The sequence below is a fragment of the Benincasa hispida genome, chromosome 9 (assembly GCF_027475165.1).
Source record: "Benincasa hispida cultivar pf3 chromosome 9, pf3_genome.v1.1, whole genome shotgun sequence".
NCBI lineage: Eukaryota > Viridiplantae > Streptophyta > Magnoliopsida > Cucurbitales > Cucurbitaceae > Benincasa > Benincasa hispida.
Window position 1 is genome coordinate 12,506,557 of NC_143486.1, and position 22,669 is coordinate 12,529,225.

At 33.6% G+C, this 22,669-nt stretch overlaps 3 protein-coding genes across 4 annotated transcripts; 2 read left to right on the forward strand and 1 right to left on the reverse strand.

Annotated features, from left to right (window-relative positions):
* The first annotated feature begins 2,273 nt into the window (after positions 1–2,273).
* On the forward strand, positions 2,274–8,821 carry ATCS (Citrate synthase family protein). The gene is made up of 20 exons (XM_039043678.2): positions 2,274–2,485; positions 2,681–2,750; positions 2,852–2,914; positions 3,203–3,244; positions 3,345–3,410; positions 3,589–3,654; positions 3,819–3,932; positions 4,064–4,127; positions 4,525–4,607; positions 4,927–4,976; positions 5,047–5,124; positions 5,331–5,459; positions 5,589–5,631; positions 5,797–5,883; positions 6,731–6,832; positions 7,277–7,384; positions 7,503–7,553; positions 8,128–8,201; positions 8,289–8,340; positions 8,430–8,821. The coding sequence occupies exons 2-20, from the start codon at positions 2,700–2,702 to the stop codon at positions 8,520–8,522; spliced, it is 1,416 nt and encodes a 471-aa protein (XP_038899606.1). The 5' UTR covers positions 2,274–2,485; positions 2,681–2,699; the 3' UTR covers positions 8,523–8,821.
* Positions 8,822–10,175: 1,354 nt separating this feature from the next.
* On the forward strand, positions 10,176–13,169 carry LOC120086813 (uncharacterized). Of its 2 annotated transcripts, XM_039043605.2 has the most exons (3): positions 10,176–10,370; positions 12,214–12,338; positions 12,975–13,169. In XM_039043605.2, the coding sequence occupies exons 1-3, from the start codon at positions 10,234–10,236 to the stop codon at positions 13,070–13,072; spliced, it is 360 nt and encodes a 119-aa protein (XP_038899533.1). In that variant the 5' UTR covers positions 10,176–10,233; the 3' UTR covers positions 13,073–13,169. The 2 variants fall into 2 exon arrangements, with proteins under 2 accessions (XP_038899533.1, XP_038899532.1); XM_039043604.2 differs by lacking the exon at positions 12,975–13,169 and having other exon boundaries at positions 12,214–12,543.
* A 148-nt stretch (positions 13,170–13,317) lies between these two features.
* LOC120086812 (ecotropic viral integration site protein) lies at positions 13,318–17,796 on the reverse strand. The gene is made up of 3 exons (XM_039043603.2): positions 17,398–17,796; positions 13,902–14,009; positions 13,318–13,780 (listed from the first exon to the last, which is right to left on the reverse strand). Exons 1-3 carry the CDS (start codon positions 17,620–17,622, stop codon positions 13,562–13,564), a joined length of 552 nt encoding a protein of 183 aa, XP_038899531.1. The 5' UTR covers positions 17,623–17,796; the 3' UTR covers positions 13,318–13,561.
* Positions 17,797–22,669: the final 4,873 nt, after the last annotated feature.

A 22,669-nucleotide genomic window follows, 5' to 3' on the forward strand; every position in this document is an offset into this window, starting at 1 on the left:
CTTTTGAACTTTCCTATTTACGTGAAATTGATCTTCAAATGGTGTGTTTAATACATTTTTTATAGTAAGTTCATGAGTTCTTAATTATACACTGATATGATCTTCACATTTAATATTTTTTAAAAAAGATAATTCATTGATCCATTAGATGCTAAATTGAATTATGGTTCAATCTCTCGTCCTTACAATCGTTGAATTAAACATAAATGTATCAAATAGATACTTTGATTTTTTAAAGACAATTTTAAGTACGTCAGATACCTATTAGATACAAAATTGAAAAGTTCAAATACCTAAGTAGGCATCTCTTAAATTTTAAACACATGTCAAGGCACAAACACGGAAATCATCTTATAATTTAATCCTAAAATTAAAGAAACACAATTCAAATGGTACAAGTTGAAAGTTGAAACATGTAAACGTGTAAGATTGTTTGAATTTGGTTGAACTTATATAAGTTGAAATTTAGTGAGTTTATATATACACATATATTTGAATAAAAAAGTTGACCTAGGCCTAATCTTACTCATTATTATTAAAAGAAAAAAAAAGTTCTCTTTCACATCCCATATAATATATATTTCATTCAACAATTCATAAACTTTGTTAAATCGAATATAATTCAATTGATACATTAGTATGCTAGATATTATGAATTATGTGGTTCGAAACTCCCTATTTTAAATGTATTAAAATAGATTTTGATGCACATCCCATATTTTATGTCAAATATGACTTAATTGATATATATATATATATATATATATATTAGTAATCACGAGATTTATGATTAAAAAAAACCTCACTTTTGATATTATCTCATAAAACAAAAGAACAAAAAATGACCCCCCCCCCGATATTATGCTAATATGAGACGAATAATCAAGGAAGACTTGGACAATGATATATGCTATGACATCAAAGCACAAGCACTTTCCTTTCTTATGTTTATTTAATTACGAAATCTAAAGTTTAGGTGGAATTTTAGATGGATGATTATCTATAATTTTTCCATAGCACAACAAACTAAAACACAAATAATGTCCTTTTAATATATACTATTACAATGATAGGGATGAAAGATTAAAACTTTAAATTTTAATCTGTGCTTTAATCCGTTGGAGTAATTTAACTATTGACTTATATCTCATCTACTAAATTATACTTGCAATGACGACGTAATATTTATATTAAAATATTATTTTGATTCTTATATTTATAGTCTGTTCAATTTTAATTAAACATCTTCAAATGTCTAATTTTAGTAATTTTATTTTCAATAAATCTTAAATTTAATCTTTAGAAATTAATTTTTTTAAAATTGATTAAATAATAATAATCACAATATTTACGAAGAAAATGCAATATGTAAATATGTTTTCAAAATTTATAGTAAAAATTGCTAATAAATAATAAAAATCAACAATAAGAATAGTCATTTACAAATATAGGAAAATGAGCAAACTTATTTTGTCATGTCTATAATTGACAGTAATAATAAACAATGACATTTTACTATATTTATAAACATTACCATTTTGACCATTTAAAACAATCATCAAAACAAAACTAGTAATTGGGACTAAATTTAAGATTTATCGAAAGTATAAAAATTATATTAGACATTTAAAAGTATATACTAAAATTGAAACAATACGAAAATAAGAGGATCAAAATGGTATTTTAAAATAGGGTAAATATTAATTTATACCCCCAAACTCTATGATTGTATCTGTTTAAATCCTAAATTAAGAATTGTATCAATTTAAATATTAAACATTGGGATTTGTATCAATTTAAACCTCAACCTAATAATTATATCAATTTAAATCTTAAACATTGGGATTTGTATCAATTTTAACCTCAACCTAATAATTATATCAATTTAAACCTTAAACTTTCATAAATATATCAATTTAAACCCTAAACATTTACAAATGTATCCAAATAAAACACAACGGAGGGTGTAAGTTAATATAATTATGAAAGTTTAGAGTTTAAATTGATACACTTATAAAAATTCAAGGTTTAAATTATATAACTAATTAATATAATATTCAAAACTTAGAGTTTAAATTAATATAATTATTAGTTTAGATTTAAATTGATACAACACGTCTATAAATTGATATTTGTCCTTTAAGATAATATTTATCGTAGGAAAAACAATTTTTACTGTCTTTCAATGAAATTAACCTGGCTGGCTGGCTTCATTGTCATTGCGAAAGATGTCAATTTGGAAAATGGAATCACAAACGAAGGGTATTTTCGGTACGTTCGCACCTACATTCAGCCATTGCAAGCGAACCTACAAGACAAGTCTCAAAAGCAATCAAAGAAATTTCACTTCCACTTTCTTTCATTTGATTCCCTCTGGGAGTAAAGAAGCGCGAAGGCGGCTCAGTTTTCCGTCTTTGAATCAACATCGATACAAATCGATCTCCCTGCAGCGTCGCGGACTTTCTCTCTCTGCTCTGACTTTCCTGTACGTTCCATTTCCCTTCAATTGATTCTCGTTTCATTCCTTTCGTTGCCTTCCTTCATCTTGCTCGATTACTGTTTCGATTTCCTGTTTTATCGTTTATCATAACTGTGCGTATTGTATTTTGCTTGTTTTTGTTGTTTTTTTTCATGTCTTTGATCTTTGTATTTTGCAACTTGTGTTATATGCATTATCCAGGTAGGGAATTTTGAGAGTCATGGCGTTCTTCAGAAGTTTGACGGCTCTTTCTAAGCTCCGGTCGCGTGTCGTGAGTATATTGTTTCCAAGTTCTTCCTCTGTTAATAGTAATTGTTAGTTTCTTTAGTCGGTTAAGGTTTTAACGATCTTGAGATTTGTGCGATGCTTCAGGGACAGCAGTCTAATCTCAGTAACTCCGTTAGATGGCTTCAAATGCAGAGCTCATCCGATCTTGTAATATTCTCATCTCACGTTAATCTTTTTTTCATCATGCCTGATTGGTTAGGCTACCTCTTTAAAGCGTTGAGACTTCATTTTAAGATGACTCTTACAGTTGATGACTCTTTCAGTTGTGAATTGTATAATCGGACTGTGACGGCTGTAATTTCTATCTAGCCGGAGTTGATCTCTGTAGCCATTAAATCTGCGCGCATCTTTCGCCATCGAGTAGTTAAACTAGCAATTGGAATGATTACTTCAATCCAATGAGTGATTTCGCTTATAAAGTTATCTGTCGTGCAGGACCTACAATCTCATTTGAGGGAATTGATTCCAGAGCAGCAGGTTTGTTTATCCTAACAGTATTCATCTAAGCCTGATCAAACTTTCCAGGAAAATCTTACAGTTCATTTGTATGTATTCTTAACATGTCTAATAATTACAGGATCGCCTGAAGAAATTCAAAGCAGAACATGGAAAGGTTCAACTAGGCAACATCACCGTTGATATGGCAAGTATATTTACATAACTAGTCTCTATCTTGCTGCTCTCCAATATCAGTGGCAAAGTTTGTTATCTCATGATCCATCCAACCAAATTATTCCCGGGAGTTCTTATGGAAACTAACATTTTTGCAAGCATTTTCTTTGAATCTTTTAATTAAATGCTTTATCTCTAACATTGTGAAGGTACTTGGAGGAATGAGAGGAATGACAGGGCTACTATGGGAAACATCTCTACTTGATCCTGACGAGGTATACAATCCTTTTGGTTAATATACCTAGTGTAGTGATTTGGTCTTGAAATGCCTGTTCTTAATGTTTATGTGCTCGATACACATGGTTATCTCTGCTCCATTTGAATCGGATGAATGCTGATATCGATACAGTAATGGATTTGGAGTATATTATATTTCCAGGGTATTCGCTTTAGGGGTTTGTCAATTCCTGAATGTCAAAAGTTGTTACCAGCTGCCAAGCCTGATGGAGAGCCATTACCTGAGGGTCTTCTGTGGCTTCTTCTCACAGGGAAGGTGAGTTGCTCAAAAGCTTGTGTTTGACTTTTAGGAGTTTTATATCAGTCTTATACTGCCAAATACTTTTGGTAAGCAGGCTTTTGCTTTGTACTGCCAAATATTTCATCGTTTATTCATTCATATATCAGGTGCCAAGCAAAGAGCAAGTTGATGCATTATCAAAGGAGTTACAAAGTCGAGCCACTGTTCCAGGTTCAGCTTGCTTCTATATTAAATTGTTCAGAACTTGATGGTGTGCTGGATGCTTCTATGACAAGATAATGAAAATCAGATTGTCTAAATGTGTTGTTTATCAGCATTTGTTAGTAAGCAAGTATATTAAGATTTTGCCAATATTTCACTTTCCTTCTACTCTTCTAGAACCTTTTAAGTCGTATGAGATCCATCACGTTAGTTGGACAAGCATGTATGGTTAATTTAGGACATCTGGTGACTGTCTCTTCCCCTCCAGTGAAGACATTTAGCAAAATGTCTTTGCATTTGTTGCACAAGCATATTTGATTAGTTGAGACTACCACTGGCAGCCTCTTCCCCCTCGAGCAAAGACATTTTCCTAAATAGTGGGTTTTTTTGTCATTCCTGGATGCAGATTATGTATACAAGGCCATTGATGCTCTTCCTATTACAGCTCATCCGATGACTCAGTTTGCAACAGGTGTCATGGGTCTTCAGGTTAGTAATGACGTTCTCTATTTGTCAAGTCCTAGATGAGGTGATTATGATTTTCTTGCTAAACTTTATGTGAAAGGTTTCTGTATGACATAATAGGATCAATCTGGATATTTTCATATTTGATTTTCTTAAATATTTTTCAGTTTGTTTATTTTGATCAAAACCCCGTCATCTTATGCTTTGCTTCAATTTTATCAACTCTGTATTGCTAAGTTTTAGTTTGTCAGAAGCACAATTATTTATATTCTAGTAGTAATGTAATTATCTTGATGTACTGTTTTAGCGGTCTTTTAAGGTGTCTACTTCTACTTCATTTCAGGTTCAAAGTGAATTCCAGAAGGCTTATGAGAAAGGAATTCATAAATCAAAGTATAGTTTTATGCATTCATGATTCAGGCTTCTTATTTACTCAAGTACTGAAACTTATTCATTCTTTTAGGTACTGGGAACCAACATATGAAGATTCACTAAATTTGATTGCTCGAGTGCCATTGGTAGCTTCCTATGTCTACCGCAGGTTGGTAGATCACTTTCTAATTTTTTACTTGTCTATTGTATTTCAACTAATTATACCTCGACATGGAAATCCTCCCTTTCCATCAGTGCCATCATGCTATTAGTATTATCTTAGCATATTTAAAAATGTTCTGGCACCTTATTGCACGTTCTCCTCCTTGTTACCTTGTTGGATTAATTTGGATTTCCTTCTAAACATATTTGAAGGATATTCAAGGATGGCCATATAATTCCAAAAGATGACTCTCTGGATTATGGTGGGAATTTCTCACACATGTTAGGATTTGACAGTCCCCAAATGCAAGAACTCATGAGGCTCTATGTTACCATCCATAGGTACTGTGTATGTCATTCTACTCCATATGATCTAGACTTTAAATTTCTATATATCATATTCTAAACTTGAGCCAGCAAGAGAGAATAATCAAATTAAATATAATGTTTGTTTGTAAAAATGACTTGCAGTGATCACGAAGGTGGGAATGTAAGTGCTCACACGGGCCACCTTGTAAGTAATCTCGCTTCTCAATTGTTCTCTTTTGTATTTTATAGCATCTTATATAGCCTGAACATCTGTTGCATAATGACTTTTCAAGCATAGCTAGTGTAATGTTTTTGCATATCAATATTCATGCCCATGTCATTCTCTGAGTTATTTAATTCTGTCATGCAGGTCGGCAGTGCACTCTCAGATCCTTATCTTTCATTTGCTGCTGCTCTAAATGGTCTGGCTGGACCATTACATGGTTTGGCAAATCAGGTGCGGGGTAGATTGTTTTCTAATAGCTACCTTTTCTTCTCCTCCATTTACTACTGAACTCTTTAATAAAGTATTTAATTATCGTTTGTAACGCTCTCATGATAATGATGGATTTATTTCTTACTACCTCTTCCCCCCTCAAGCCACTCACCTTCAATTTATCTAAAAAGTGGAAAAAAACATAGCAGTAGAGAGGCAAATGGGTATTGAGAAGATTCTTTGGGTTTATTCATTATAACTGATAGTCTGATTGTACGTTATGGAACATTCTCCAGAAATTTATTTGCTTCTGCTGTGTATTTTTTGAGTGATGGTACTTATTTCTTCAGTTTAAGACCTTAGATAACTAGATCTAAGAAAAAAAAAAGACCTTAGATCTAAAATCAAGTAATGTTTGGCGTTAACCTTAACTATTAGCAATTGGCTTAATGACATGAATGCATGAAAAATGTTACTACCTCTTCCCCCCTCAAGCCACTCACCTTCAATTTATCTAAAAAGTGGAAAAAACATAGCACTAGAGAGGCAAATGGTATTGAGAAGATTCTTTGGGTTTATTCATTATAACTGATAGTCTGATTGTACGTAATGGAACATTCTTCAGAAATTTATTTGCTTCTGCTTTGTATTTTTTGAGTGATGGTGCTTATTCTTCAGTTTAAGACCTTATATAGTTAGATCTAAAAAAAAAAAGAAAAGACCTTAGATCTGAAATCAAGTAATGCTTGGCATTAACCTTAACAAGTAGCAATTGGCTTAATGACATGAATGCATGGAAAATTTTTTGCCCTATGCATCTTATCAACAAGTAGAGATTGCCAATTTGCTCATTTCGCACTGCTTGCAGGAAGTCTTGCTTTGGATCAAATCGGTAGTGGATGAGTGTGGAGAGAACATAACTAAGGAGCAGTTGAAAGACTATGTTTGGAAAACACTAAACAGTGGCAAGGTAACAGCTTAAAATTCATTCTTCATTTTCATTCTAGCTAAAAATGTTAGGCATGGAGCTCATACTTTATTTACCTTCAGCTTCACTTATAAAATGATAGTATCATGTGTAATTTGGTAACTGTACTGTTTTATAATAACCACTGTTTATCTCTCCAGGTCTTCATCAATAGGAATGTGCATTTTTGGCCGTTTTTTAGTTGGAAAATTGCTTAATCCCCCCTCTTAGTTTGCCAGTTTGAGAAAATTTTCCTTCAAGCATTTCTGTCATAGTGGCTTGTTTGTCTGGGAGATATTTTCTCCCATTTTCATAAACACCAACGTATTTAGGATCTTATCTACTATAAGAAGCGGAGATGTATTTTACACAATTCCTTTTCAAATTTAAGGTTGCATAATGGTTATATAAACTTTCAACAATTCTATCCTTATTTTCAAATTGTAGGTTGTTCCAGGATTTGGTCATGGAGTTCTGCGTAAAACAGATCCAAGATATTCTTGTCAGAGAGAGTTTGCCTTGAAGCATTTGCCTGACGATCCTCTTTTTCAGCTGGTTGCCCTTTATCTCTGATTGGAAATTTAAATTAACATATATCTGACCTGTATAGATCTCTTCTTATTTACGTAAACTGTAAATCCTTCACATGATAACCTAGCATGGGCGTTTGCAGGTATCCAAGCTCTACGAAGTTGTGCCACCGATCCTAACAGAACTTGGCAAGGCAAGATAAGTCTCTCTGTGCCTTATCTAGCTTAATTGTGCATGCTCCGTATGTGCTCCTTACCTTCCATTTCTACAAGCATATATAACTCATTTTATTGTATGGCCATATCAACATTAAAAAAATAATACTAAATAAATAAATAAATGAAGACCTGCAGTTTCATTGCCAGTTATGAGGTGCAGGGTAGGTTAGTTTTGACTTTTGAGGTTAGGTTAGTAAATCTCGAACTTTCGTTATTAACATGAAGACCTGCACAGTTAGGTATGAAATTATTCTAGCGATACTTTTCTTTTCTTTCTTTTTTTTATTGGTTGACTTTTTTAAAAATCATTTTTACCAACCATATAGATTCAAATTCTCTCCATTTCATATGATCGTAAAATGGATTGAATCTTCTTTCTTTATGAACCAAGACATGCTCCCAAGACTATATATTTCTTGATTTCTGAGTCAACATAGTATATTTTTTGATTGACTATATGAAACTATCCTCTAAATTGTTGATGCTCATGGAGGGCACACAAGGATCTTACATTGTTGTCTCTTCTCGTGGTATTTTCCTCGTTTACAGGTTAAAAACCCATGGCCGAATGTTGATGCTCATAGTGGAGTGCTGTTGAACTACTTTGGTTTAACTGAAGCAAGGTAGATTGCGATTCAACTGTACGCATTTTACTTTCTAAGTTTTAACCAATTGATAACCAAAATTTTCATTATTAACTATGTGCACAGGTACTTTACTGTTCTCTTTGGTGTTTCAAGGAGTCTTGGGATTTGCTCTCAGGTCTGTTTTCTTCAACATTCATGTTCAATTCTTCGTGATATTACTGCCAAATTCTTTGAGATTTACTGTGTTCTATTTTTTGGGTTCAGTTAATATGGGACCGAGCTCTTGGGTTGCCACTAGAGAGGCCGAAGAGTGTGACGTTGAAATGGCTCGAGGAGTACTGCAAGAAAGCTGCTTGATTTTGAAGTGACTGACTAAAAGAAAGTTGATTCCGCTTCACAAATTTGTTCAGGTTGAGAGATTTCTTGACATTTGTAATAATTATTCAAGCATGGTTTACCCACACAGATGCAGGATCATCTGGAGTCACCTTTCGGGATTAGTAAATTTTAGCATCACTTGTTTTTAAACTTGCCGAGTTTTCTGGCTAATTTTTTATTCGTTCGGTCTCATCAAGTAGTCGTTAGAAGTACAATGGGAAGGAAAGGAAATGGTGGGAGCCATTAATAAAAAGGTTTGAATGCCAAGTTATACCCCATTACGAGCTGAGCTTCAGCTGCACTTTTCCTTGTACTACATACTTCAAAGTGTACGTTCATTTTTCAGTATCACATTCTCTCTGCAAGGTTCAAACTTGGGACTAAAACTTAGGCTACTATTTGAGAGTATTTTGAAGGGGTTAAAATCACTTTTTCTATATTTAAAAATCACTTCAATAAAGGTTTTTAATAATTTAAAATTGATGTTGGATTTTACATTTTGAACAAATTGATCGGGAATGGTAGATTCAAATATATGTATAAGACTATTTCTAGACATGAACAAATTGATCGGGAATGGTAGATTCAAATGTGTATATGACTATTTTTAGACATGATAAAATAATTTTGACTATTTCAAACTCATTCATATATGTCTTTTATTTAGTATCAGACTCATTTATATTACTTTTCAATCAAAATTAATACATGTTTTATAAAGTGTAAGTAATAATAAAGTGTTAAGTTATATACATACATTGAATTCACCTAATTTGGAAGTTACTTCATTCTAAATTTTTAAGGATTATTTAGGTGTTAAAAATTGACAGGTAATAAGTTGCCAAGTAAAATGGTCAAATTGCGTATAAACAAGATAGTGCAGGAATGGGATCAAATTCTCAACTTTTCTTTAGTAAGAAATTCTTAACCTACCATATGTTAGACTCAAATTAACATATTAAAATAAAATTCAGATTCATACAAGAATAAGTACGATTTATGTATTATTTTAGTTTCACTCATAAATATATTGGCTTTTGAATTTTAAGTATAGTACGGTGATCAAAGTGCATGTTTCATTACCTTTTATTAAGTTACGTCCCATATTTATTTGAACTAAGAACAAATATTAATTTTATGCTGACAACCTAAAAATTTGTATCCATTTAAGTATGGTAATTCTAATTTTTTTGGTACTAATATAGTATATAACTACTTCCATCATCATTAACACATTCTAAGATGATATGTTATTTTATTATCTAAATTATACCAAATATCCTTTAACTTTATAATTCATTCAGAAACTAGTCTTATTTTTTGAAAAGTTACAAAATTATCTTTAACTTTTTATAAATATTTGAATTAGAAATTTATTAGATTATTGTATGAAAATTGAGACAAAATAGTGTGATGATGACCTGCAACAAAAATTTAATATATATATATCTCACACTGTTCTAAATCACTACTATACTTGTTCGAGATTTCAATTGAATTATGTTTAAACTTTCCGCTAGTATGAGGCAACCTTAAATAAGTTTTTTGTTCTTAAAAGAATTGTACGGTAAGAAAATGACACGTGGATAAGGGATTGATTAAGCATCATCCACTCTCCCTGGAGCATCTCGTGAGAGCTCTCTCCTCTTTGGAAGTTCCAAAGTCTTTGTATTACGACTGAAGGTGAAGAATGGCTTCCATCTTCGCCGCGCCGTCGTTTCGACTCAATCTCACTTCCCGCCCGAGTCTGATTCACAGAGCCGCTCTTCCCTCCTCCATCGATGCCATTCAATTTCACTCGAACGCCTCTCCATTTCCTTCTTTCAGGTATCCGTCGTTTAATCACTCCTCTTCAGAAGATATCGGGATTGTTGTATGTTGTAATGAGACTGCTGAGCATGTTTGCAATGAAGTTCATCTGTTACTTAGTTCTGTAAAGTGGATCGAATTTGATTCTTTTTGTTGAAAATGGAATTTACCTGGTAGTTGCTAATTCATAATTGCTTTTGGCTTCTCACGCCAAGTGCTTCCATTAGCTTTGGGTTTTGGTTTTATAAGTTTTTTTTTTGGTGACGCACCTTTGATTTGATTTCTACTTAAGAGTCTTCTTCGATCCCTTGCATTCAACGTTTATAATCGGATTGTTATGTGTTGAATTGAGCATGCTAGCATTAAAGTGAATCCACTTTGATTTCTGTGTTGAAAGTGGAATTGGATGATAGTTGCTGCCTCGCTGTTTCCTGATTGGTTTCAGCTACTGACGCAAACAGCTTATACTAGTATTATCTAACTTCTCTGAATGTTTTGAAGTTTAAATGTAATGAACCTTTGATTGGATACCTATTTAAGCGGTCCTCTTCAATTCATTGCATTTTTCTTGGGCATATAAAGTTTCTGAGGATATCTGGAGTTTTACATGGTATTGCACTGTTGTGACTTGTGAGCATGTTAGCATTCCAGTTCGTCTATAATTTTGTATGTAAAGGGGATCCATTTTGATTCTTGTGCTGAAAATAGAATTTGAAGGTAGGTACTAAATCCGAACTAGTTTTGTTTTGGCTTGTTAAAGAAATCGACAAATAAAGATGAACAAAAAATGTAAAGCAATAGAGAAATGAGACACTAATTTACGTGGTTCACTAATAGTGTGTTAGCTACGTCTACAAGCAAAGGAAGAATCGTTTATTATTAGAGAGAATAATTTAGATTACAAAATCAGGAGTGAGTTAGAGAGTTTATATAAGGCACTTTTCTAAACTCAAGGACCAGGCAAAAATAACGTAAATATGTCAAGTACAAATACAAATACAACAACGAGCCTCCGTACTTGATTGTTCGAAGTGCAAGATATCAGATTAAAGATATTCCAACATGGCTAGTAACACTGATTAGTATTAAGATTGAGACTTTCTGATCTTATTCGACGTCTACGTGGGATGGATCTTTTGATTTGATACTTATTTGGTCGTTCTAGAGCACGTATAGAACTTTGTCCATTAATTTTTCGTATCCGGATAGGGAAAGTCTTATTAGTTCTTTCTGAAAGCTCCTCTGATAGTGTTATACTTCAGATTTCCGGGAAAAAATAATTCTGGAATGGCCGATAAGGTATCTTGTAAAAAGAAGATTTTTTGGGTTAACCACAGCTGTTGGATGCACCAAAGTATCCTTTTGTTGATGTCACAAAAATGGTTTAAATCCTGAAACAATTAATTCAATCCTATTATCTTCTCAAGTTGTCAGTTGACTCGAAGTGGAATGAATCGAACCCATCAGCATTTCTGTGTTCTTACATGCCAAGGGAATTCTGTCTTTTCAGTAATTTGGAGTTTCCTCTTTAAAATCTTCTGGAGTATTGAGGTGGAAACTAAAGTATTTTCCTATCATTCTTGGTTCCATCTTTATTATCCTTTGTTTTGCTTTTTAGAATCTTTATTATCCTTTATCTGTTTAGCCTTTTTGCTTTTTGCTTTCTTTTCGCATCATTTACTAATTACTACTAGTACTTATATGCTTTTATAAGAGCCAAATCAGTAGCTGAGATTCTCTTTTCACCTGCTAGGCACATTTACCAGAAACTATAATACATTTAAGAGTTTGAGATGACTGATATTTGTACTCACAATATTACTAAAATCAGATGAGTGCTTGTGTGATTTCTTTTATGCAGGTATAGGAACACCAGAGGATTGGAATTAAGGCAAAGATCTTTTTCTATAACAGCCTCAAATTCCTCAGATGGGAATTCCATCAAGGAGGAAAATGGTTCGAGTAAAGCAAGTACCGATGCCCAAGGTCCTCCATTTCTTACCATTTTGGCTGGAATTTTTGTCTTTTCCCTTGTGCTCTGGATATTCAGTTCTGTTGTCACGTCGTTTTTAAGTCTAGTAGTCAAGCTGATCTCAACAAAGTAGTGTGGCATTAATTGGCATAATTTCATGTTACTAAGCTTAAATCTGTGTGGTGTTCCTACTTCTATCAAAACTCACTTTTTAGCCAAGTTTTAGCTTAATTCTAGTGAATAGTTTTTATTTTCATCTCATTTATGCCTAGCTTCAGCCTCAGCTGTGTTAAATTTTGGGCGAGGAACTGAATACAGGCACTTGAGTCGGTAAATTATAAATAAATGGACTTAACTAATTGTGTAGATTAACCCATCTATTGAAATGTCCAAGTCAACCTCTGAATGATTGTCATTTTTAAAATTACTTTGAAACATATTTTTATTTTTTAATCATTTAAAATCGATTTCTTTAATATGAAAAATTGCATTTTAGTAAAATTTAATATAAATTAATTTTGAAGAATTAAAAGACGTATTTGAAATGATAAAATAATTTTTAATAATTTTAACATCACTCCCAAACATGTATTAACATTCCCAATACTTTAGTCCAATATTCTTTATAAGTCATTTTGCTTTCTTGTTAGGATCATTCATGTTTGGAGGATTCATGTTTGGAGGTTCAGAATCACTTCCAAGACTCAAATATGTCTTCTTTTTCTTTTTCAAGAGATTGTTTCATTGATTGAATGAAACAAATGTCTTTAACCATTCAATGTTTGATTTTATATTTTTCAACCTAATTTTGGTATTATCTAAATATGCTATTCCATATTTGATTCTATACTTTTCAACATGATTTACATACTATCAACCCAATTTATACAATCATTTAAGTAGTTCTTCTCCCGTTAATTTGTTGCAAAATATCAAAATTTTATTTTTCACGCCGGTAAACTTAATTTCATAGAAACAAAAAAGAAAAGGGCATATATCAGATTACCATATTTATTTACTTCATATCAATTGAAAAAAAAAAAAAAAAAGCTTCGTAACATTTATCTCCAAACAATTATGAAGGATTTTTACAGACAAGATGGCACCGTTGGAAAAATACATTCCGACCATTGTAAATGCTAGCATTATAACACATTCTTGATCAAACTTAACAAAATTATGATAGGGAAATGAAATGACTTATCCCTTAAATAAACAAAAGAAAAAAAAATGATATCTAATTCGCACAATTCTCTTCTGTTTCTGAATTTTCTCCAATGGAAGCTGTAAAGTTTCGTCGTTCGTCAGCTGATGCGGTTATCACCGGCATCCAAATATCAGCAGTATCACTCAACAGAGATTGCACCTGTGGATCTGCAGCCATTGCTGAAGAAATCATTTCATCCACATTGTCTAGCTTTTCAGATAGCTTATCCAACTCCTTGGCAATTTCCAGCTGAAATAGATCGCATGAAATAGACAATTTGGAAGTACATAATCAATCTCTTCATGAAAATGCTTCGCACAATTGAACAAAGATAAATGCAATTAATGTATATAAATGTAATCATACTGACTTCATCAAGCTGCTTTAAGGACTTTGAGGGTACTTTTGTAACTTCAAGTCCGAGGGCTTCGATCTTTGTACGCAATTCAACTTCTTCCTGGTTGGTAAGTGATTCCACCTGCAAAATAAATGTATCTTTAGGAAAGACAAAGTGCAGATAAGGTCCAAATATTTCCAGGCATGGACAGATGTAAAGAGCAAATTACAATGTATTAAACAATGGGTGAAACAAATAGACATAGTTCAAATGAGAGATTTAAGAAACTTGTCACTGCTTCCCCCCACCAGCTTAGATTGTGGTGGCACAGTTCTCATGTTGATATTGATTCTGTCTACGTTACTTTCATTAAACGATATCATAAGTTCATAACAATTTTGGAAATTAGCTCTTCTCGTTCCATGGTCAAATAATATAAAAATGTAAACCATTTTTTTTATATCTATGAGTATCCAAGTTAGCTTACATACATTTCGACTAATCTAAGGAGACACTCACTTGACCCTACAAAATTTGGGTGCCAAGGAAGAAACTTTTAGGATATTAAATCCTAGGTAAACTACTACGGATTGAACTCGTTAACTTTAAGTTTAGTAAACCCATGACCTTTCTTGACCACTAGGACAACACATGATAGTTTGTTTCCCGGTTTAGTTTTAGACTAGAAGTTCTCTACTTAATGCATTTAGATGGCCTAACAAATGAGAACCTGGAGAAATTTGTAACTGCATCCCAGAGCAATTCCCAAAGGTAACAGTGGGGCAAAAAATTAGATTCTGTGTATGTACTTTTATCAATGGTATTATACCAATTTCAAAAAATTAGCATTCTCATTCCTAGTTAATAATAGCAAATTTTGATAATCATTCTCAATCAGTTCAAAGCCAAGGATGAAAGTGAAGAATTTATAGCCTGACTACTGCTCAAAATTTTCACTTCCATGGTAGTTCAACTTGCCTTCAGCGGAAGAAATAATAGCTTTCGAAATTCCTACTTTGGCATGCTCACCCAGTAGCACTATTGAAACCAAAATTTCAGATATATCAATCCATCTCCCATGGAGTGAAACACAAACTACCTCAAGTATGACCCCATGTCCGTGAGGAATCTCTCCAACACTATTGTGATTATTCAAAGTATGCTTCTGGTTCATGCCCTCTTACACTTGAAGTTTCCTTTTTCCATCAAGAATCATTATCAAACGCCCTTCACAGTATCATGACCCTGCCCTATCCTACATTCAAACTCATCCTCATCAATTCAACCAATGACGTGAAGTTTTGCATCAATGACACTCTCTTTTATAAGTAATTGTTCTCTAGTCATTTGTAAGTTGGTAGGTTTTGGGCTGTCTGGACAATGGTTTATCTTCTGGACAAAGGTTTGTCTTCTCTAATGAATCTTAATACTAAGATAATTTTATAAGTTTTTATTTCCTAACGGAGGTAGCGACCTTGATTTTTACAAATTGCTTCACTAGTTAAGATGTCAAGAGATGAAACTGTGAAGCTAGAAGGTGATATGAAAAACAAGACGGCACTAAAGATCAATGAATGCATTGTATGTAGTATAGGATCCAAGTGATAGCAAAACTCAAACATCGTGTTCGTATCCTTAGGTTCCTAGGAATAGTAACATCACTGAGTCTTTGATGGCAATTCATTATGGAAGAAATCGATTGTCCTCCCACTCCTCCCTCTAGATGCAGTCCATTCGGATCTTGAAGCTTTCTCCTCCTCTTAACCCCATAATGATTTTTTTTAAAAGGTTTTAGCAGGGACCTCGCATCCAAGAACTAGAATTCTCCCCCATGCCCTTTGGAATGTCGTACTCCTTATTAGGCACTGCCACATCTTGAAAAACTTTGACAGAGAGGCTGATCCCAACCCAAAAATTGTTCTAAAAGGACGATTTTTATGCATTGCCCGCTTTAATTAAACTTCTCTATTAGCTTAGATATGTTCCAAGGATTACATGTGCTTTGTTATCTATTTGGCCAACCATCTCCTTCCTTCTTCCTGTAGTAACTGGTAATCACTCTATTACAAAGTTCTATTCTTTGGAGGGATTCTTCGTAGCCATTTTATCGAGAGATTATGTTCCTCTCCCTAAGTTACCTGTTCCAATCCCTTCCTAACTCTAGTGTGTACAGCTTCAATGTTCTAGTTCACAACAGGGCTCAACTTTCCTACACTTGTGTCCCATAAAAATTTCTTATTTTCCTATCTATAATTGATGCTACTAACCTTGGTAGTTTCCAATGGACGTAAAGTATGTACGAGTACTGGATAAAATACAATTAGTTGTGGATAGACACCAAGTTATATTGCTAATTACAACAGAGAGAATATCTTGATTCATGATAAGGCAAGTTGTTGTGTCATTGAGGGGAATGAAGACTGAATCATATAAATAAAGTTACCCAAACTCAGAGATTTGAGTTTGAAATCCCATAAATGAGGTTTGATGCATTAACTGATTTGGAATTAGGTGTATCTATATCACAAGCTCTCGTTTCTACGATAATGCAAGTGTAGAGTGCTTATGAGAATACAATTAAAATTTTAAGGAGTGTTCCACGACCCAACCCATGTCAATATTGTTCAAAATCAAATTTGAGATGGTTTAGAAAGAGAAATCAAGACATGTAAACTGATAGCTGTTAGGTTACTTATCACCGTAGGAGGCTTTACCAATATAAGTATTGTGGTGAGTTTAGTAAACACAAAACTGAGAACATGATATGCGAACATGACAATTGACACAGAACATGAGCAGTAAGTGAACGTTTGGTTGGTAAAGACCTAGTTCACGATTTAGATCACTATGGCCCTCTTAAATGTATACTTCCTAACCCTGAGTCGAAGTTCAGTCTAGGGCAGCGCTTACACCAATAACCATTTGCATAGTAAAAATCCTCTTTCTTGCCACCTTTTATGAGAGAACATTACTTTTCAAGTTCCCCTACTTTTCCTAGTTTTTTCCTAATAGTAATCTAATACTACACTCAATCCCAATGGTCAAACTCATGATTGAAAAACCCAAACTTCTTCTAAGTTTATACACAAAATTTTTACAAGCCTAGGACAATTTAGCTGCACCAAATCAATCTTCAACTACCCAGCGCTCAAGGATCACTGTTCGAATAAAGTTAAAGATATGACAAAAGGTTTAATCAACAATACATAACAGGACAGACTACAGCCCCAAGGATCCCCAACACCTATTTCTCTGTAAATCACAAATTCCCAGAATAAATAATAGAGAATTAAATATCAACATGGGTCATCAAGCAAGCACCACCGAGCTCGATCCTGATAGTTTACCTACTCTCCTAAACATCTAAAAAACAGAATCAACCTAACTTGTCGTTCTAACAGAAAATTTCGACAATACCCAGATGACAAATTAACCAATTCGAAGTCATAAATACTCTAGAATTAGAAAATCGAATAGGATAAACATTGAAAATTGATGAATCGGGAGGAAATTGGTGCGAAATTGTGACCTGGTGAAGAAGACTAGCAAGAAGCTGGAAGAGTTGCTCGTCCGCCTTCCCTTCCTGGGCCATGTTTTTCTGTGATCGGCTTTCGGATTTTGCCGAGTGATGTTTTGGGGATTTGAGTTCTTGTAGAATGATATGGCGCTCGATTTGACTGATCTCTTTGACGTGGGATCGCCGAATATTGTGGCCAATGTGACACGCTCTCTCGTTTGCATGAACTACGGACATACGCACTGACCAATTAAATTGACATTTAGTTTAAATTATCAAAAATACCGATGCCCAATTGGGATAGGATTAGTTTCAATTACAACTCGATCTTAAAATAATAAGGATGATGGTCATAATGGTTGAGGAGTGAATTTTCGCCTAACCAAATAAAGTTTAAAATCAAGATATTATAAAATAGATCAAAGTAATAAGATATAATATAAAATAAGATAAAATAAAATAGGATAAGATTTGAACTTGTCTTCGAAAAATCTCACATCATAATCTTAGTAGATTTAAGACAAATCCTAGACTAAATCCCCCGTAAATGCACCTCCATCAAGGTATTTTGAACTTTTAACTTCTTTTCTATTATCTAATTATCTTTCTGACCTAAGCATCAAAACTATTTTCTTTGTTTTCTAGGTATTCTCTTCCTTAAATTACAAATTTATTATTGTTATCACGTTTTTTTTTACCAAAATTTGAAATCAACAGTAATAATTATTGAATGTTTGAACTTTGTTTCGAAACAACCATTGTACAAATTGTTGTGCAAATTTATTGTTAAATTCATAGACAAAAAAATCGTGTGAACAAACCTAAACACATCTTTATTAATTAATAAATGATAAAATGTGTGTGAATTAGATAAATGTTGATCTTCTTAAAAAAAAAAAAAAAAAGAAGAAGAATAAAGATTGATTGGTTTTGAATATTGTGATGGTTAAATGACAAAAGATAAATAAAACATAAAAATCTAACATAATCTTTTTTTTTCTTTCATGCTAAGATATTGAATTGCAATAAAGAAAAAAGATTTCCAACCTAAGTTCAATGTGCGGAAAAAAAAAGCCAAAGATTTAAAGAAGAAGGACAAAACAAACAACCAAACACATAGAAGAAAAATTCACCCAACACAACTTATGAAAACATGTCCTAGGGAGAGGAGCCAATATGAATCTCCTTGATAGAAGTCTCAAACCATTTAGAACCACAGAGAAAAAATCTAATTGTACGGCCTGACTAACCACATAAGAAGGTTGCAAGGTAGTCCAATGGAAACAAAGATTACATTGTCTCCAAATATGATAAATAACAACACACTAAACTATTCTCCATACCTCACGTTGCAATTGATTGTCTGTACTAAAATAAAAAAAAATCAAATAAAAGGAGGTTATGGACCACAAACTACCTACTAAAGAACACCAACACTATGGATTTCAAACCGCCACATGCTAATACAATCACGTGTCTATAACCGATCCCAAACAACAAGCAAGACAATGAAAAAGTGTATGAGTACATTACCTCCAAACCAAAGAAGACTAAACCAAGACACTGTAGGATGCCTAGACCACAAAGACCATCAAGCACTAATGACCGAAAACACTCTAAACCAATAAAGGAGCCACATGAATGAAGGAAATCACAAACCTTAACATGAAAGGAACAATACACATAATGTTGTAAACTTGTATAAACAAATTGTTATTAACAAAATAAACGTTATTTTATATGTGAATTAAATCATTCCAGTAAACAAAAATCTTACATTATTTTATGTAGCTTAAACTGGAGGGATCAAATCCTCCAGCAGAAGCGTTTTGTTAGAACGTCTTGCATCCCGCAATCCGATATTTACATAAGCATAATCATTGAATTCAAACAGAATATAAACATGTAAATTAGCATGCTTTAGAAAAAATATTAGAACGATTCTTACCTTTGCAGGTTCCCAACTACCACGAACAATCCTCTCCTAGTTCCAATAAACGAATCTCTAACGATCTTGATCACGAACAATTTCTTAAATAATCTCGAACACTACCACAAGAGTTATGCATTAAACCCAATTTAATTAATTAGACCATTCAATTAATTAATATTTATTTAATTAATTAGTTCAACTAAGTAACACTTATTTAATTTTAATTTGCACACTAATTAAATAACTATTTATACATTAAACCCAATTTAATGTATATATTTAATTATCATAAACATCGCATGTATATGTGCAAAACCTCTCTATTAATTAATTCTTTATGAATCTAATTCACTTGGATTAATTAATTTGAATCTTATTCAAATATTACTTTTCAATTTAATTATACATCATATCCATAATTAATTATATATTAATCACATTAATATATAGTTCCCTCAAATTAATTTGAATAATTCAAGTTATCCTTCTTAAGTATCCTCTAATGAGCTAACGAAGGGACCTGTAGATCAGAAGCTCCAACAATATGAGATTAATTGGCTAAACTCATTAACCAAATTAATCAATATTCGTTAATTGTGGGTACACTCCTCTAAAGACCCACAACTGCACTCTTCTCACTATAGATATATTTATGTGTCCACGGATATGGACCCATACCAACAGGTTAGTCCTTCACGAGTGTTCGTAACTCTAACTAAGTCAAATTACCATTTTACCCTTGGGTTTTCTTTGATTCATTAAGTACTAGTGCTATTCTAATGAACAACTTGTTTATAGTCCAACCAATAAACAGAAACCTCTCTTAGGCCAATGAGAGGGTATGGCCCTTTATTCAAGTCCCAGAGATACCACTTAAGGGAACATTCATCTACTTATCCTTAAGGCGAGAAGGGGCGAATTCCATATTGTATTATTAAGTTCCCAGCTCCCCACTCGGTCCTGTCCTTAAAATGGTAGACATATTAGGTCGGCGAATTGGCCATCCTCACCCATGAAAATCAAAGGAAAATCCCTTGTGAACAAGAGATCATAATATACTCAAGATTAAAACTAAGTCGCCTAGGTCATTCTATTGAAATAAAAATCAGACTAGTCAACAATGTTATATCTAGTGGTCAATATTTCGTGGTCCAGTCTCGCGGAAAACACATCGAGCGAAAGTGTCATCTCATCAGGGAGATAGTACACCGAGGAAACGTGATAGTCATGAGAATAACATCTGAAGATAATCTTGCTGATCCATTTACGAAGGTTCTCATGGCTAAATTGTTCGAGGGTCACCTGATCGGACTTGGACTACGAGCTTCATAAATCTAGGGCAAGTGGGAGAATGTCAAGGGTATTTAGATGCACTAGTTTATTATATTTTCTCCCTCTCTTTCTCAACATTGTATATTTGTATATACTTGTAACTCACTGGAGTTTTAGTCCAAATGAGAGTTTGTTGGGAATGTCCTAAAACTCGCAGTTCGTAACTTTTAAACATATTCTATTTTACAATAAAAGTATTATTGAGACTTCATTCAATAAAGGGTTATTGAAATTTCTTTGTGTTATAAAATTCAATAAATAAACCCATAACTATAGTATGAATACTTAAACTTTATGTAGAAACATATAAAAGAGAATCAAGTTTTAGTATATAGCCAAAAATATGGATAAGGTTGGGCACTTTATCCTAGGGACACTATGGATGCGGCCCACATTGTATATTGATATGAACGATGTGATCCCAAAATCGTTCATGTGGAGACATGCGAGTGGAGGCATCCTATGCAAAATATGTTTGCATAAGACTGGACCACAAAGTAATCACTTTTCTTTATGACGACCGTTTACTGTTAAAACTTACTATTTCAAATCGATGACCCAAGGTAACCCGATTTTAATCCTGAGCTAACTATGAACTCCTGTTTATTCGAGATTATCCTTTGATCTGTATGTGTCTACAAGAAAACCATCAACAGTTCAGTAGTTTTCCTAGTGTTGTATGTAGACGATATCTTACTAATTAGGAATGATGTAGGTCTACTGACATTAGTTAAGAACTGGATAGTGACCCAATTCCAAATGAAAGATTTGGGAGAGGATCAATTTGTTCTTGGTATTCAGATCTTTTGAGATCAGAAGAACAAAGTGCTAACACTATCTTAGGCATCGTACATTGACAAGATGTTGCTCAAGTACTCGATGCAGAACTCCAAAAGAGGTCTACTGCCTTTCAGGCATGAAGTTACATTATTTAAGGAAATGTGTCCTAAGACACCTTAAGAGGTTGAGAAGATGAGACGGGTCCTTTATGCATCTATCGTTGGCAGTTTGATGTGTGCAATGTTGTGTATTAGACCAAATATCTGCTATGCTATGAGGATTGTCAGTAGATATCAGTCTAATCTAGGACAAGGTCACTAGACTGCAGTCAAGAACAACCTCAAGTATCTTCAGAGAACGAGAGACTACATGCTCGTGTATGGATCTAAGGATTTGATCCTTACTGGATACACGGACTCTAACTTTCAGACTGATAAGAATTCTTGAAAATCTACTTCAGGCTTAGTGTTCATTCTTAACAGAGGAGCTGTAGTATGGCGAAGCACTAAGCAGGGGTGCATCACTGACTCCACGATGGAGGCTGAGTATGTAGCGACTTGTGAAGCTACTAAGGAGTCCGTTTGGTTCAAGAAGTTCCTGACTAATCTGGAAGTTGTTCCAGATATGTCTAGGCCCATCACCCTTTATTGTGATAATAGTGGTGTTATGGCGAACTCCAGGGAGCCCAGAAGTCATAAGCACGACAAACATATAGAGTAGAAGTATCATCTCATCTGCGAGATAGTGTATCAAGGGGACGTGATAGTCACGAAGATCGCTTTGAAGCATAACATTGCTGACCCGTTTATGAAGGCTCTCACGTCTACAGTTTTTTAGGGTCACCTTAGAGCATGGGTTTACGGGACCGCCCGCGACTGGACTAGAGAAAGTGAGAGATTTTTGTACTGGGCCTTAGTGCCCTAGTTTATTGTTTTGTATGTGTTGTTATCTTGTACACCCACCCACTTTAGGATAAGTGGGAGATTGTTGGGGTTGATGCCCTAAACTCTCGTAGAGTCCTGTAGTTTATAAACATCTATATGAGCAAACGCTTGTGATGTAATAATATGAGATATTTTCGTCACTGTTGTCTATGAAATATGAGATTTTTTATTTACATTTACCACAAACCAATAAACTAAGATCCTTGGTTTTCGTTGTAACTTAAGCATGTATGTAGAGACATACAAGTAAATTATGCCTTAAGTGATAACCTAAATGGTCTGTAGTATATGGATA